Consider the following 15,818-nt stretch of genomic DNA (forward strand, 5'->3'; position numbering starts at 1 on the left):
AGCTTTTTAGAAAATATGTAGAGATGTAAAGTACCATTTGATTCTTCATTTGTTGGCCTCTTTCCTACCAACATTTCCAGTGAGACGATTTTATAGCCGTTAACAACTCCTTGTATTCACATGATGCCTCCTGTACTATAATCTGCACATAAACACAGAAGAAGATGGAGCATTCAGTGAATAAGAAATGGAAACTTATCCTAAATACATGAAGCATCAAAAGATAAATGGGGGATAAGATTACCTAAGGACGTAAGTGACTTGGATATGAACATATAATGAAATTTGGGCACTTATCATTATTGTTTTGATGGTTGATTTCATAAAAATTGTGGATTTTGTACAGGAGCTCACTGACTTGGTGAATACCAAATCCTCATCTGTTTTATGAGATTAATGGATTTTGTTGGGAACTTGTTGTGCTTGTTGTTTCAATGGTTGATTCCATTGTAGTTATGGATTTTGTATTTGTTAAACTCTATGAATTTTTTTAGCCTATCCAGTATAGGTTTGACCGTTTTCCTCTTAAGAGTTTTAGATATTTGTTAAAAAATTTCCTTGTTAATTAGCAATTCAGTTATCTCTTCTCTGGCTGTGCCCCAATGGTCTTGATATTTCAAGCCAGTCACTGAACTAATTGTTTAAGTTAATGATTTCCTATTAATTATCAAATATTGAGACATATGTCGGTACAATATTTTTGATTTTTTTAAAAAAAATCTTATTATATGATTCATTAGAATACCGGGTCCCAAAATTAAACGGAAACTAACAGTTCTGGATTTTATACCTGTAGCAATGCATCATCTTTGCTAGAATTATAGGATGTTTCGGACTGGATGGTTGCCGGTCCAAAATCACCAAACTGCTTTGAATTTGCATCCTCCTGAATAAATTAGAGGATGGCTCAGACTGGAACCTTGCCGGTCCAAATATGTCAAATGAGCGCATCTATCATGTTAAAGCAGGATACTGTATGGTTTCATATCACAGTGAATAATGGTGTTGGGCAATGATGGTGAAGATGATCCGTTGCAGAAGCAAACATCCCATGCTGTAGTAATTCTTCAAACAAGGTTCAAATTTCAAGGCATGCTTCCCATCAACTTTTGGAAGAGCAAATCCTAAAGATCTCCTCTTGGCATGAAGTTGAAAACTATGGTTTTAAATTCATTGCTTCGGAGGTCCTAGGCCGAGGAAGATTTTGACAAGGTTCCATCGATCCGAGGTTTTGCATTTTGCGGTTCCTCTTCTATGAAAAACTAAATTGCAGGTTTTGTTTTATCAGGACCCAGATTTCCTTTCTATCAGGACCAAGAACGGGGAGGATGCCGTTTTCTTTGTTTTGTGCTAGGGGCACGCGGGTACTCGAAATTCTGGAATACCCCACAGCTTGCCATTTCTGATGACAAACTGAACCCGTGGGCGGGGCGGGGTTCAAAGACATTCCTTTTATTTGGCATTTTCAGCTTGGATATCATTTCACCTGGAAGAAGCTGCAGGAGACTTGACGCTGTCCATGCATTGAATCCTGGCCATCCATAAACTGCTACCGGACTCAAGACTTGCTATGGCGTTGATGATAACACTTGGTGAAAGATTTTTCTCTGTTTACTTTTATGTAATCTGAAGAGACAAAGCTATAGTGATTCATCGTATAAAGTGAAATCCGTGGAGGAGGATTTTGTTGTACATAATGCTCTCAAGATAACATGTCTCTTGTACCATGTCTGTCATCTCTTTCATTCACATTTCTCTGCTGTGGCCGTCAAAGATGTGTCCGCCGCTATTTGTCTCAGGTATCGCCTCTAAGAAGCCTGGCTCTGATAGCATGCAATTTCATGGCAACATCTCTCATCTCCAACCGTGCGTTTGGTTGTGCTACAGAGCAGGATAGGCCGATGCCAATTACTGAAACCAAGCATTGCTCCATTCTGCTGCTCATGATACTACGTTGCCTCCCATCAGACACCATTTCTTCGTCTCCTATTAGTAATGATCGTGGATCAATAATTTCCATTGTTCGTTCAGGATATACCATTCTTGCAAGATCGTGGAGGCATGATCCCTCGTTGAATGCTTCATCAGTTGGTCTCCTCCCTGTAAACATCTCCAGTAGAAGAATCCCATAGCTGTACACATCACCTCTCGTGGAGACATCACCGCCCATTCCGTACTCTGCAGTTCACGCATATCATTCTTACAAACAGTGGAAAGAAATACTGCTGGTCCATCAAATGGAAAAAAAATAATCCATGCTCTATCCCTTCTACCTATGAGGTATTAGATCAAAGTTTTGGCAGAACATTGAAAGGGAGCTTTTTAGCAAAAAAGGTACCATCGAAACTAATCCAAGAAAGAAATCCCGTTCATTTATCAATAAGAAGACTTGTTCTTTGTTATATAGTCTAGATAGTGGTTGAGTTCGAGATCAACTTTACAAATAGCTATTCAATCATTTGATGATAACCATAATTCTCAGCTAATTGTTAAAAACCCATCATTCATCATGCAAAATATAACGATTTGAAGGTGGATACAGGAAGGCGCAAGCCATTATTACCTGGAGGAACGTATCCTACGGACCCTTTGATCGCAACGGAGCTGGTTTGAATTTTAGAATTCCTGTCCTCGAGCAGTACCTTGGCTAACCCAAAATCACCCACATGGGCAGTCAACTCATGATCTAGAAGGACGTTGCTTGGCTTAAGATCACAATGAGCTACCGGTGCCTGGCATTGGTGATGGAGATAGTCCAATGCGGAAGCTACATCAATGCTTATGTCTAACCTCTGAAGAATGTTGAGAACTTTGGAAGGATGCTGCTTCCCTGGATCTGGATGCAGCCACTCCTCTAGACTCCCGTTGGGCATAAACTCGTAAACTAGAGCTTTGAAATCATTGCCGGCAGAGTCCACGCTTGAACAACAAGTCAGGATCTTGATGAGGTTGCGATGCCTGATATGACTGAGGGCTTCGCACTCAGCCATGAAGGTGGCGGAAGCTCCATGGTTTCGGAGTTTGAGGACCTTTATAGCGACCACGGATCCGCTAGCGTCCAGAGTTCCTCTGTAGACAAGGCCGAACCTTCCTCACCAATCAAATTTTTTGAGGAAAATCCATCAGTGGCTTTACGTAGCTCTCTGTAAGAGATCTTCATGTAGGGTTCCTCCAAACAAAGAAGGGGCTGGTAGGGGAGTCTTTCTGGGCCTTCTCAAACCATAGGATATGAAGCACATACATGATAGTAAAGCTAGAACTGCTAGCGTACAAACGATTGGGATTACTATTTTGGTTACCCGGTTGCTCGGCTTTGTCTTAGAAGTCGTAACAGGGCATTCAGGCAGTCGCAGCTCTGGAACACCTCCACAAAGCTTGGCATTTCCCCCGGCAGAAATAGCAGTAACATTTCTAAATACCCCCTCTTGTGGTACTGCACCCTCCAAATTGTTGAACGACAGATTCAAGTGCCACAGAGAATGCAGGCTGCCCCCTAGATATTCTGGGATCTGTCCTGACAGATTATTTCTTGAAAGATCGAGATACTGGATACCTTTCAACTTCTGCAAAGATGAAGGAATGGCTCCTTCAAACTTGTTGTTCTGCATGTGCAGATATTCCATGCTCTCACAATCACCCAATGCCTCCGGAATTTCACCTGAAAGTCTGTTCCCAGAGATATCCAGCTCCCCAAGATTCTTCAACTTACCAACCTCCGCCGGTAGTGTCCAAGAAGCGAGTTGCGAGCGAAACTAAGAAATACCGATAGGGAGGGGATTCCGATGACTCGTGCAGGGATCGCACCATCGAGTTTGTTGTCGGAAAGGTCTAGAAATTGCAAATTGATGCATCGCCCAAGGCTCGAAGGAATGCCTCCTTCGATATCATTTTTCCTAGATGGAGATCGTTCAACCGGGAGAGATTGCCGAGGGAGAATGGGATTGATCCCGAGAGTTGGTTTCCGGACAAACTCAGCAGTTGCAAATCCTGAAGCCGCCCAACGGACTCCGTAATGCTACCGGCAAGAAAGTTGTTTTCCATTCGCAGAACGGTTAAGCTAGCCAGGTTCCCGATCCCGTCAGGGACGGTTCCAAGTATGTGGTTCCCACCCAGGATCAGCATGGAGAGCTGGGTGGAGAGGTTGGCGATGGAATTGGGCAGCTCACCTTCAAAACTATTGCTGTCGAAGTCCAATACCTGCAACTTCGTGCAATTGCTCAATGAAGTGAGGAAATCCAAACCGCTGGCATCCCCTGCTCCCAGCTGATTGCCCTCAAAATTCAGCCAAAGGAGACCGCCTAATCTGCCCAGGTCCGTCGGCACCGATCCGCCGAAGTTGTTGTAGCCAAAATCAAGGTTCGCTAGGCCGGAAGCATTCGACAGTGAAGCTGGAATTGGTCCAGCGAGCCGGTTGCCGCCCACATAAACGTCTCGAGCCTCGGAAGAGCTCGGCCTAAATTTGATGGGAGGCTTCCGTGCAGTTGGTTGGTTGCAATGGCGACAAAAGTGAGGGCTGAGAGATTGTAGAGGGATCGAGGTATCATACCGGATAGCTGATTTTCGGCAATCTGGAGGAACTCCAGCCCTGCGATCAAGCCGATTCCGTCGGGGATGCTCCCCACAAGGTTGTTTCTTCCCATCGCTAGCCTGGTGAGGGACGAGAGGTTTCCGATGGACGGTGGGATGCTGCCGGTGAGATTATTGACAAGAAGGTACAGCACTCGCAGCTTCGGCAGCGAGGTGAGCTCGGCGGGTATCTCTCCCACGAGCATGTTGTCGCCCAAGTCTAAGTGCCTCAGTTCCCTGCAGCTGGACAGATTGCCCGAGATCCGCCCGTCGAAAGAATTGGAAGTCAGGTTGAGGATTCTCATACCGGTAAGTTTCCGAGCTCTGGAGGAATGTCGCCGTACAGATCGTTGCCCCCGAGGTTGAGTTCTTGGAGTAAGCTGAGGTTTCCAAGGGATGGAGATAGTGATCCGGCCAACCTCTTGGACTGCAGGTTGATGATTGTCAACCCTTTGGTTGCTGGCGCTGCATTTTATCCCTTCCCATTGGCAGAAATGGATGGTGTCGTTCCAGGAGCTCAAGGCTCCGGCGGGACCATCGGCCATCTGACCTTTAAATGCGAGCAGGGCAAACCTGTCGGTTTCGTTTCCGGCAAGGGGTTTGGCTTCTCCTTGCTGGAGATCGGTGGCAGCAAGATACAAAATCCCGTATACGCATAGACAAGCTGCAGAGATGAGGAACATTCGGGGACGCTCCATTTGGTTTAGAGAAGCGAACTTTTGTAGGTAGCAAATTTGATGTTTCCTCCACTGTCACCGTCTCCTAGAAATATATCTCCTCCTCAACAATAAGTCTTTCTTGTTCTCACGACACCTCCAAGCCAGGTAATCTTCAATAATGTTAGACTCAACGCATATGAGAACAGAATTCGTGAGGTAGTGGCCGGGTAATCTTCAATAGTTTTAGACTCAACGCATATGAGGACAGCAGTATTCGTGAGGTAGTTGGGAGCTTTCTGATAAGCTCCTCAACGAGAAGTCTTCTTGTTCACACCACACCTCCAGGCCCAGGCAATCTTCAATAATTTAATACTCGGCACATATAAAACAGAAGTCCTGGGGTAGTTGGGGAGTTTTTCAAAAAGGCTCCATCAGCATGGCCGAAGGGGTTACAAATTTGACAGTGCTCGTCTATATGCGGAGCAAATATGTTTCAGTCAATATTTTATGCTGTTTCTCTCGCGGCCCCCGTCTTTCAAAAAAATATACTTGCTCCGGCGTGTAATCTCCTCGATGGTAAGTCCTCTTGTTCACGCATGCAACACCCCCAGACCCAGGCAATCTTCAATAATTTAACGCTCAAAAAGGCTCCATCATCATTCGAGAAGGGGGGTTTGATATTTGATAGTGATTAACTTTCTCGCTTTGATCGATTTGAAACGCAAGGCGGGAGCAAAGAGCGAGCAGGTGGAGGCGGCAGCCACGGAAAGGCCCATGTAGAATGCCTGGCAGATGAAGGGAAGTGATGTTAAATTACTGTTGGATTCATCAGCGGTCAACCTTGTTTTCTGGATACGTGCTTGGATATTTCCGGGACAAGTTGGCGAACGTTTCTCTCTTCCGATGATTGGGTACGTGTCACTTCCTCTCACCCACCCATCCCCAGGGCCCCCGTGGAAAAATCGTCGTCTTTTGACTCACCCTCATGAGCTCAGGGGAGACGAGGAGGGCGCCACGTACGTACCTCGGAGGGTGGTGTAGGTTGGCGCTCCGAGTAAGCATCCTCGGTCGCGCCGCGCCCTCGTCTTCCTTTTCACCTTCAAGCAAAACAACCGCGGGCGACGCAGACTTGAATTTCCTTTCATGACGACTCGCATGCTCTCACCTCCTCTCTCCGTTATTCCTCCTCGCAACCTCGGACCCTCGCACGACTACAACGACAACGAGGACCGCCGCCGCTCTGGAGACCATCCCGTGCTCGCGTTTCTTGACGGCTACAAGAGCCTCGACGCCGCACAGCTCAGGGCAAACCCACGCCCGCATGCTCCGCCTCGGCCTCTTCTCCCACCCCTACTCCGCCAGCCGGCTCCTCACCGCCTGCTCCCTGTCTCCCTCCCCTGACCTCCGTTACGCCCTCCGGATGTTCGACCAAATTCCCCCACCCGAACCTCTACGCCTGGAACACCCTCATCCGCGCCCACGCTTCCAGCCCCAACCCCGATTCCGGTCTCCGCCTCTTCTCCCGCATGCTCCGAGACAGCCCTCACTCGCCCGACAAGTTCACCTACCCCTTCGCCATCAAAGCTGCAGCAGAGCTCTCCGCCCTGAGAGAAGGCGCCGCCCTCCACGGGATGGTCGTCAAATCCCCCTTCCGTTCTGACATCTTCATCCTCAACTCTCTTATCCACTTCTATGCGGCCTGCGGGCATTTGGATCTTTCCTACCGGGTGTTTCAGAAGATTCCTGCGAGAGATGTCGTTTCTTGGAATTCCATGATCAGTGCTTTCGCTCAAGCAGGTCAGTGCGATGGGGCCGTTGCAACTGTTTCAAGAGATGTTGGGTGAGAATGTGAATCCTAATGATGTCACTGTGGTCAGCGTTCTCTCTGCTTGTGGCAAGAAAGGGGACTTGGAACTTGGGAAGTGGATCCATTCTTATATCAAGAGAAATGCTATCGACGAAAGCTTGGTACTGAGCAATGCGTTGCTCGATATGTACATCAAGTGTGGCAGCTTGGAGGATGCAAAGTTGCTGTTCGACCAGATGAGCGTGAGGGATTCCATCTCATGGACCACCATGCTTGTTGGTTGTGCAAGGTCAGGGGAATTTGATGCTGCCCGGCACATTTTTGATGCCATGCCTAGTCATGACATTGCATCTTGGAATGCTTTAATCTCAGGCTATGAACAGAGCTGCCAACCGAAAAAAGCATTAGCACTTTTTCATGAATTGCTGCAGGCTGATGCAAAACCCGATCAGATCACCCTCGTTGCCGCACTGTCAGCTTGCTCCCAGTTGGGTGCATTGGAATTAGGCTGTTGGATCCATGCACACATGAAGAAGAATAGATTCAACTTGAATTCTCATCTGACGACCTCACTTGTTGACATGTACTCAAAGTGTGGAGACCTGGATAAGGCACTTGAATTGTTCAGGTCTGCAGAACAGAGAGATGTTTTTGTGTGGAGTGCGATGATTGCAGGTCTGGCAATGCATGGGAAGGGAAAAGCTTCTCTGGATCTCTTCATGCAAATGCAAGACGCTAAGGTTAAGCCCAACAAGGTCACTTTTACGAATATACTTTGTGCTTGTAGCCATGCTGGATTGGTCAATGAGGGTGTGTTGTATTTCAGCCAAATGCTTCCGGTCTATGGCATTGCACCAAATGTGGAGCACTTTGGGTGCATGATCGACATCCTCGGCCGTGGCTGGGCTGTTAGAAGAAGCCAAGGAGTTGGATAGAAGATATGCCAATGCCACCTTCTGCATCGGTATGGGGAGCATTGCTTGGAGCTTGTGCGATTCATAAGAATATCGAAACTGGGAGAATATGCATTTAGACATCTCAACGAGTTGGAGCCTAGAAATCATGGAGCTTATATTCTATTATCTAATTTGTATGCCAAGTCCAGGAAATGGGATGGTGTCGCAAGGTTGAGGAAACTGATGAAGGATACTGGGTTGAAAAAAGAACCAGGTTATAGCTCAATAGAGGTTCATGGTGTAGTTCATGACTTTCTTGTGGGGATGTATCTCACCCACTTACAGGGAGAATATATTGCCAGTTGGATGAAATTACATCCAGACTGAAAGAAGTAGGTTATGTACCAAACAAGACACAGCTCCTGCAGGATATAGAAGAAGAGGATGTCAAAGAGAAAGCGCTGAATTTACATAGTGAGAAGTTTGGCGATTGCTTTATGGACTGATTAGTACAGGTTCACCTGCACCAATTCGGAATTACAAAGAATCTCCGTATCTGTGATGACTGCCACTCATTTGCCAAGCTAATATCTAGGGCTTACAAAAGGGAGATAATTTTTGAGAGATCGATATAGATTTCATCATTTTAAAGAAGGATATTGCCTCATGCATGGATTATTGGTGAACCTTGTGGAGTTAGAGTTTACTCTTTGCATATGGAAGCGTCCATTATATGATCAGCAGGACTAGTTTCAGCTGATCTTCTATCATAAACAATCGCCGTTGGGCTTACATAGTTAAAGGTTCACCTAAATTAAAAACTTTGGCCGCCAAGAGTCCCCAAAACCTTTGGTTACTGCCACACAGCTGCCTAGCTTATATCCATTGTTTACAAGTCTGAGCGACCAGTACTGGCATCATCACTTGGAAGCAGTTATGTTCATTTGTCGATCAATGCTAAATATTTTTGGATGCTTGGCCAGTTCATAAATATTATTAGAGACAGACGATCAGTGTCACTGCCCATTTTCTGTCAGTAATTCTGCATTTCTACTGGAGACAGGGCCTAGTCTGCCAAAAAACATATCAGTCAATTTTCAGAAGATGCATGATCTAGCAAATGCAAATAGTCGAAGCCTTTCTTACATCTGGAAGCAATTGTCAACAGTCAGAGAAGATGCATAAAGTTAATTTCTTTGTTTTAAAAACTGAAGAATCAATGTGAGAAACAAGGCCCACGAACACTCATAACACCAAATACCAAATTGATTGAGTAGAGGAACTAGATAGGCTGGCTAGAGCCAGTTATTTTTGAACTTGTTGCGGAACATGCCTAAGTGCACACAAGTAGTGCAAGCGAACTCTGAAAATGCTTGGAGAAATCTTTTGATATGTTGTTTCGAAGTCATTCTCAATCCAACCCAGAGATCCATTTATGGTATAGCTTCTAGAGCAGCTCCTTGTATACTCTGACATTGCTCAAGGTTTGATAAAGCATTTTATTTTGTGTTTTATCACTTGCATAATTATATGTTTAGATATCCTTGCTGCTTGCTTATGATTTGGTTGACCTCATCATCCCGCTGCATGAGCTGTTTGCATTGCCAAGGGCCTCAGAGAATTTGTATTAAGATAAAAGGTCCCATTGTTTTCAATAGAAATATATTAGGTGTTTCTGAACCATCTCTATTTTGTGCCAATGCTCGGCGCTATGCTTTCAACCAAACATCAAATAAATCTAATCGATACCCATGAATTGGGGTTGAATACTTGCATATTGAAGAGCTAGCCATCACAAGGAAACAATTGGTGGAATTTTTTCATGCTTGAAATCTAGAAGTGGCAAGTGAGTCGTTCAACATACCTATCATTTGTGTGGAACATATCGGACTTATGCTGCTCAGGTAGATCCTTGTGCGTGGAATTGTTCTAAGACCATTTTAAACCAAAACAAGTGTCTTTGAGGATCTTGCTTCAGTATTTTGGAGCAAGTTTTGAACGTATTAGATCTCAGCCTTTAAAGTCCTGAAGGGTAAAGTGGGTATTCACAAAATCAACTGGTTTATTCTGTCAGCAATTCTCAAGAGGATGTGTACGTGGAACCTGATCGCGTATCTCCTCTCTCTTTTTCTTCTTCTCTCTCTTTAGGATTCATCGCTAGATATTCTCTCATCTCTCTCATTTCATCAGTCCTTCTTTCCTTTCTTTTGGACTTGTTTAGTTTGCTGGAAGATTTTTACTTACTAAAATATTTTTTTGGAAAGCTGGTGCCTATGCTTGTATATATATTCTGGAAAAGTAGTTTTGCATGTTTAGTTGATTCTGAAAAAGTGACATATTTATTTGGTTGGACATCCATTTTTTTTAAAAAATTATGCAAAAATATCTACTATATCTTTAAAAAGAAAAAAGATCTTATCTCATTTTATCTAAGAATATTTTTAGAAAAAAATTCCTCTCATTCCTAATTAGTCAGATTTGCACCTTCTTATGTCTTATATGAATTTTTTTTCATAAAATATAAAATATTTTTTCTTTTTTTTTTGGTTAGCTATACTCTTTTTTTTTTTTTTTGTCTCTCCTCTTTCACGAACCAAATGAGTTATTGCCACCTACTCTCTGTTCCGTTGCTCCCGTGTATCGGGTAAATGCCGCTTGCCATGGATAGCCCGGTGGAGATCTCTGCCATTATCTTATCTCTTAAAAGACGGATGGCTAAGGAAAAAAGACGCAGCAAAGCAAGACTCTGTTTTTCATTTTAATACCAGCAACGGAATGCACATTTTTAGGGAAATGATTGAGACAATAGAGAAGAGAAAGCGAGTGATAGAATCCAATCTATATTTTAGGAGTCGAATTGGAGTAAGACAGAGTGCAATCTATTTGGGGAGTTTATGAAAGAAATCCCAACGGTGGATAATTAGGGGGCTGGGTGGCCGCATTTTGACGGCATTAGGTGATGGCACATTGGGAACCGTAGGGTGGAGAAGGCGGCCTTGGAACATTTTTATTTGTTCCCTTGGCGCAGCGCCTCAGGCGTCCCAAGTTTATCTCCCGAGCCTTAATTTTGTAAAGTTGTTTGAAAGGAGGGTGCCGGCCATTAGATTTAAATCAATGGGCTCGAGATTTTTTGCTTGCTATATTCTGCGTGGTTTAGGGGTTCGCCTGCGCAGCATCTAACGGTGTAACGTGCGTGCCCAGCGTTTGGGGATGTAAGCCGGAGCTGGCAACCGGCCAGAGCACTCGTTATACACATGATGCGCCATCTCGCAGGAGGACCATGCATCACCATTCACCTTCCGCCCTTTGGAGAGCGTCCTGCCACATGGCACGGGATCCGCGTCCGCTGCAGTCCGGATCTGCCGGCTGTTACGATCCGGGCGTTTTAAAAGTTGTAACCGTAGCACCTCGTGGCAGCTAACGCGAGCACCCACATCGCGACCGCCCCTTCCTCCACGCGGCGGTATCCCGCGCCCTATAAGGATGGCCCTGCCTTGTGGTATTTAAAGTCACGGCCCCGGGACACCATCGATCAGATGAACCAACCCAAGTTTAAAAGGAAAAAAAAAAGAGGAAAGAAAGAAAACGAAAGAGACCCGGCCCCATCCGCACAGAATCGTAAGTGGAGCTCGTGGGGAGGAGAGAAACCGAGAAAGAGCGAGAGAGATCGAGAGAGAGAGAGCCCAGTCCCCAGTCCCCACCACCCTGCCGGGCCACAGGATAAAGAGAGAGAGGGAGGCAGGTGGAGGTGCGATTCGATCGAAATGGAAGCTGCTCTGAAGAGCCTTTGCCCCTCCAACGGCAGCAGGAGTATATACCCTACTGATCTTTGCAGCGGCAGGAGAAGGGCTGCGTGTGCTTTCTCTTCCAACGCCTCCTGGATCCGAGCCGTCCAGCCTCCGAGGAAGCCCGCCTCCAGCCTCCTCATCTTTCTCGACAAGAAATCGCTCCGATCGGCTCCTGTCTCCTCCTCTTCTTCTTCTTCTTCCCTCTCCGCATCCGCAGCTGCACCCGAGGTATGATCCCTCTCTCCCCGCTCTGTTCTCAAGCTGTCCGCTTTCTTCTTCCACCTAGGGTTTCCATTTCCCCACTCCCATCTTCTGCTACTCCTTCTTCCACCCAGGGTTTCCATTTTCCAGTTTCGTACTCGATGCCGTTTATCAATCTATCGATCATTTTCATCCCCGTGCTTCAGTCCTCCTCGTCCATTCGATTCGCCTCGTGCATTTCATTTTGTTCCGCTCTGTTTGACGATGCTGGGGTTCTTCGGAGTACCATGCTGCTGCTTCTTCTTCTTTTCTAGGTTTCGGCGTTGCAGCATCGCTCTGCGATTCTTTAATGCTTGACTTCTAGGGCTTTCTCGGTGCTGTTGCAACCATTTTGTAAGCTTTATTTTGTGAGTTGTTCCTTGATTTCAGTATCTACTTTTATCGCCGGGTCCCTCTTTTCTCTTTCCATCTTTTCGCATTTTCTAGATTAAGCAATATTCTTGTAGGATGCTTTCCCCACTTTCCAATACCAGTCTTGTTCCTCTGCGGTTCAGGAAGCTTATGCTGCGGTTTCGAGTAATTCTAGTCTCTGAACTTCTTTTCTTTTCTTTTCTTTTTTTTCTTTCTTTAGATCGAACGCTGCACTACGTATTTCTTCGTTGTTTTTTTTCTTTATTTGTGCATATATCCGTTACTTTCTATCCATTATTTTCATCTTCGACTGGGATGTGCGTCTTGCCCTGTTGTATCTCTGATGTGATGTCTTCATTCGTAAGTATGAACTACCATTAGTACAATCCTATCGCTCGCTCGCTCGCTCGCTTGGAGGGTCGTATATTTGAGATCCAATTAATGAAAAAAAGAGGATTACTGAATGCAGGCAGAGGAGGAAGAAGCTGCTGCTGATGCTCAGATTCAGACTGGAAGTGAGCTTAACAGATCAACTCTGGATTTCTAATTCTTTGAGCTTTTTCTTTGTCTTTTAACGATAACATCTGCGTATGCCTGCTGCTTCTCAGTCCATCCAAAGACCGCACGCGTGAAATTCCTTCTGCAGAAGGAATGCCTGTTCGGCGAGCAATTCCTCCTCGTCGGCGACGATCCCATATTTGGTCTGTGGGAGCCGTCCAGGGCGATTCCTCTGGAATGGTCCGATGGCCATGTCTGGGGAGCTCAGCTGGTGCGCGCGCTGCATCTCTCACCTGCACACGCGGGCGGGCAATTTTAAACATTGGTGATGTATGTAAATCGCGCACTGATGGTCGTCGGCCCTCATATTTTTTGTGAAGCAGGATGTACCTGTTGGGAAGCCAATTCGGTTCAAGTTTATTCTGCGAGGCTTCGCGGGGGAGATCACCTGGCAGCCTGGCCCTGACAGAATCTTGGAGATATGGGAAACTGCGAAGACTGTCGTTGTTTCGCAGGACTGGGACGATGCAGAGGATCGGAAGATCTCCGAGGAGGAACCTCTAGCCATTCCCACAGAGGAAGCGATCATCGCCGAGAGCAAGCCAGGCAGCGACGGTGGAGCTGCAACCGATGACGCCCATCTGCCGAATGGTGATACCGCAGAGGTCCAAGGACACGCGACCGACGAGGAGCTTTCACGAGCCACGGGTGATGAGAAGAAGCTGGCCAGCTATGGAGCAGCAGCAGATCGGATTCTGGTCCCGGGCTTGGCGCCTCTTCCTGAGTCGGAGACGGCTTCAGTATTTCCTCCGAATGATGTAACGACCGGGAAGGTTGCCGATGCGTTGCTTGCATCCGATGAAGCTGAGGAGTGCAACCCATCGAAGGTAAATGTCTGATAAGGTGTGGATCTCCATTTTCTTTGCTATGACCAACGCCGAGTTCTTGTTGGCTTCTTTTTTTTTTTTTTTTAAGTACCAAAAAAAAAAAAAAAAAATGGAGAGCCTTGTACTCCGCTTCCTTCGTCCTGCTAATAAATCGGATGCATCCATTTCCTTTGATCGCCCGAGGTAATCATTTTTGTCTTGTCTGCAATGCACGATTCTGATCGATGGTGGAGGATGGTGTCCGTATTAATGCCATCCGGTACGATAAATAAGCAGCCATCTGCGGTATTATCACAGGAAACCAATGATTTGGGGAATTGTTTATTATATGTATGACCATAACGGGAATAATCTGGCAATTATAAGAAATATGCCTATGATGATGGACGATCATTTTAACTTCTGTTGATGACAATGGACACAAATTTAGCAAATAATTCTTCCCGTGTCTCATTTTTTCCCCCTGTTAATTCTTAATTCATATTTGTTGTTGGTTTAGTTATCTGGTGAGGAGCGGAAGCCAGACGTACCCGAAGGAAACCTGCTTGACGAAGAATCATCGACACTGCCAGAAACCGTTAGTGGTGATGATTCTAAAAAAACTCAGTGTTATGGTGGTGATTTCTCGGAGGAAAAGCATCTAGAAGGATCGAACTATCAATCAACAGCTGGCGTCATAAAGAACGACATCCAGCAGGGCAGGAGTGCCCTGCACCAGCTTCTTCTGAATCTGGGTTTCGATATGAATCCAACTGAAGGTGCATGACATCCAAGCATGGAAATCAATTGCATCTTTCTCCACATTTCTCAGAATGCCTTCGTGCAGATAAAAACGGGAGCTTTTCGATCCTGTGCTTTCATCACGTACTCCTTTCAGCTGCCTGTTACTTCCTTCATTTTCCTCTCATGGCTTGCTTGCAGATTTTTGTAGCATGCAGCTGATGTGTAATATGGCTGTGGATTTGTGTATGAACTGTTGTATGGTAGTTCTTTTACCGGCTTGTAATGATATTTTTATTGATGTGAGCAAACTTTATATCCTTCGTTTGGCCATTTGAAGCGAAGGGCAGTATCGGTGGTGCTGTCTTATCCTCAGATATGTCAAATGCTAGACCTCAAACGTGCTCCTTCCATACATTTCATGAGCTCACATTTGTTGTAATGCATATCACTGCACCAGTCTGGCTGAAGAGATTATTGGCTCGGCAAGCAGTATGAGATGTCTCATATGTGCTTGTATGATTACAACCAAGTCTGGTGCAACCTAATACACAGGGCCATTTTGCCTAGCCAATTTGGCTTGGTCATGACCTATCAACCTGGTTAAAATTGTGTTTCATATTAGCCTGCTTTTTTGGCATGAACTCTGTGTCATCTGACAGGAATCAAGGCGCATGTTCTGGTAAATTTGACTGGAAGCAACCGCATGAGGCTACCATTTATGTACGGTATCATGTCACTGGCCAAGGGACATGGCACAATTTGTAAGCTAGATATTCTGTAGGTGCAAATCCTAAAATACCACACTTCGCTGCAAATCACAGCACACAAATAACTAGACAAACATCTAGTAATATATATATATATATATATATATATATATATATATATATATATGGGGATTGATAATCTACTCTTAGGTTATCAATCTACCCATTTTTCATTGGACAAAAAATACCCTTACTTTTTATAACTCTTAAGGATATTTATGTCTTTTTACAATCCCACATTAATTCACCCTCTCAACCCCCTAATGATGGGGACATCAGAGCCCTTCATCCAGATGATCCTGAGCCCCCGGATTGAGCCAGACTCGTTTATTTGCATATTTATTTTATTATTTTATTTTGGGCTTATTTGCATTCTAGGGTTTATTTGTGGTTTATTTTATTTCTGGGCTTATTTGCATTTTAGGGCTTATTTGTGTTATTTGTGGGTTCATTAGGATTTATTTCTGTGTAAGGGGGGTTTATGCAAGTTGTGTATTTGGGCCCTATATATAGGGAACTATTTTCATGATTAGGGTTTAATGAATGATTAAGAATTTCTTTTCCCTACGTTCTTTCTTCTCTTCTTCTCCTCTCCTTCTCTATTCTTCCTGCGTC

At 45.1% G+C, this 15,818-nt stretch overlaps 1 protein-coding gene and 2 pseudogenes across 4 annotated transcripts; 2 read left to right on the plus strand and 1 right to left on the minus strand.

The window, feature by feature from the left end:
* Positions 1-1,517: 1,517 nt before the first annotated feature.
* Positions 1,518-4,878, minus strand: LOC120108834 (annotated as a pseudogene).
* A 1,494-nt stretch (positions 4,879-6,372) lies between these two features.
* On the plus strand, positions 6,373-8,406 carry LOC120108835 (annotated as a pseudogene).
* A 3,141-nt stretch (positions 8,407-11,547) lies between these two features.
* On the plus strand, positions 11,548-14,787 carry LOC103711172. 4 transcript variants are annotated; one of them, XM_017843816.3, is made up of 5 exons: positions 11,548-11,944; positions 12,798-12,843; positions 12,937-13,097; positions 13,207-13,713; positions 14,213-14,787. In XM_017843816.3, exons 1-5 carry the CDS (start codon positions 11,693-11,695, stop codon positions 14,477-14,479), a joined length of 1,233 nt encoding a protein of 410 aa, XP_017699305.2. In that variant the 5' UTR covers positions 11,548-11,692; the 3' UTR covers positions 14,480-14,787. The 4 variants fall into 4 exon arrangements, with proteins under 4 accessions (XP_017699305.2, XP_038978495.1, XP_038978494.1 ...); XM_039122567.1 differs by having other exon boundaries at positions 11,551-12,688; XM_008797222.4 differs by having other exon boundaries at positions 11,554-11,944; positions 13,210-13,713.
* Positions 14,788-15,818: the final 1,031 nt, after the last annotated feature.

The sequence above is a fragment of the Phoenix dactylifera genome, unplaced genomic scaffold (genome assembly GCF_009389715.1).
Source record: "Phoenix dactylifera cultivar Barhee BC4 unplaced genomic scaffold, palm_55x_up_171113_PBpolish2nd_filt_p 001579F, whole genome shotgun sequence".
Taxonomy (NCBI): domain Eukaryota; kingdom Viridiplantae; phylum Streptophyta; class Magnoliopsida; order Arecales; family Arecaceae; genus Phoenix; species Phoenix dactylifera.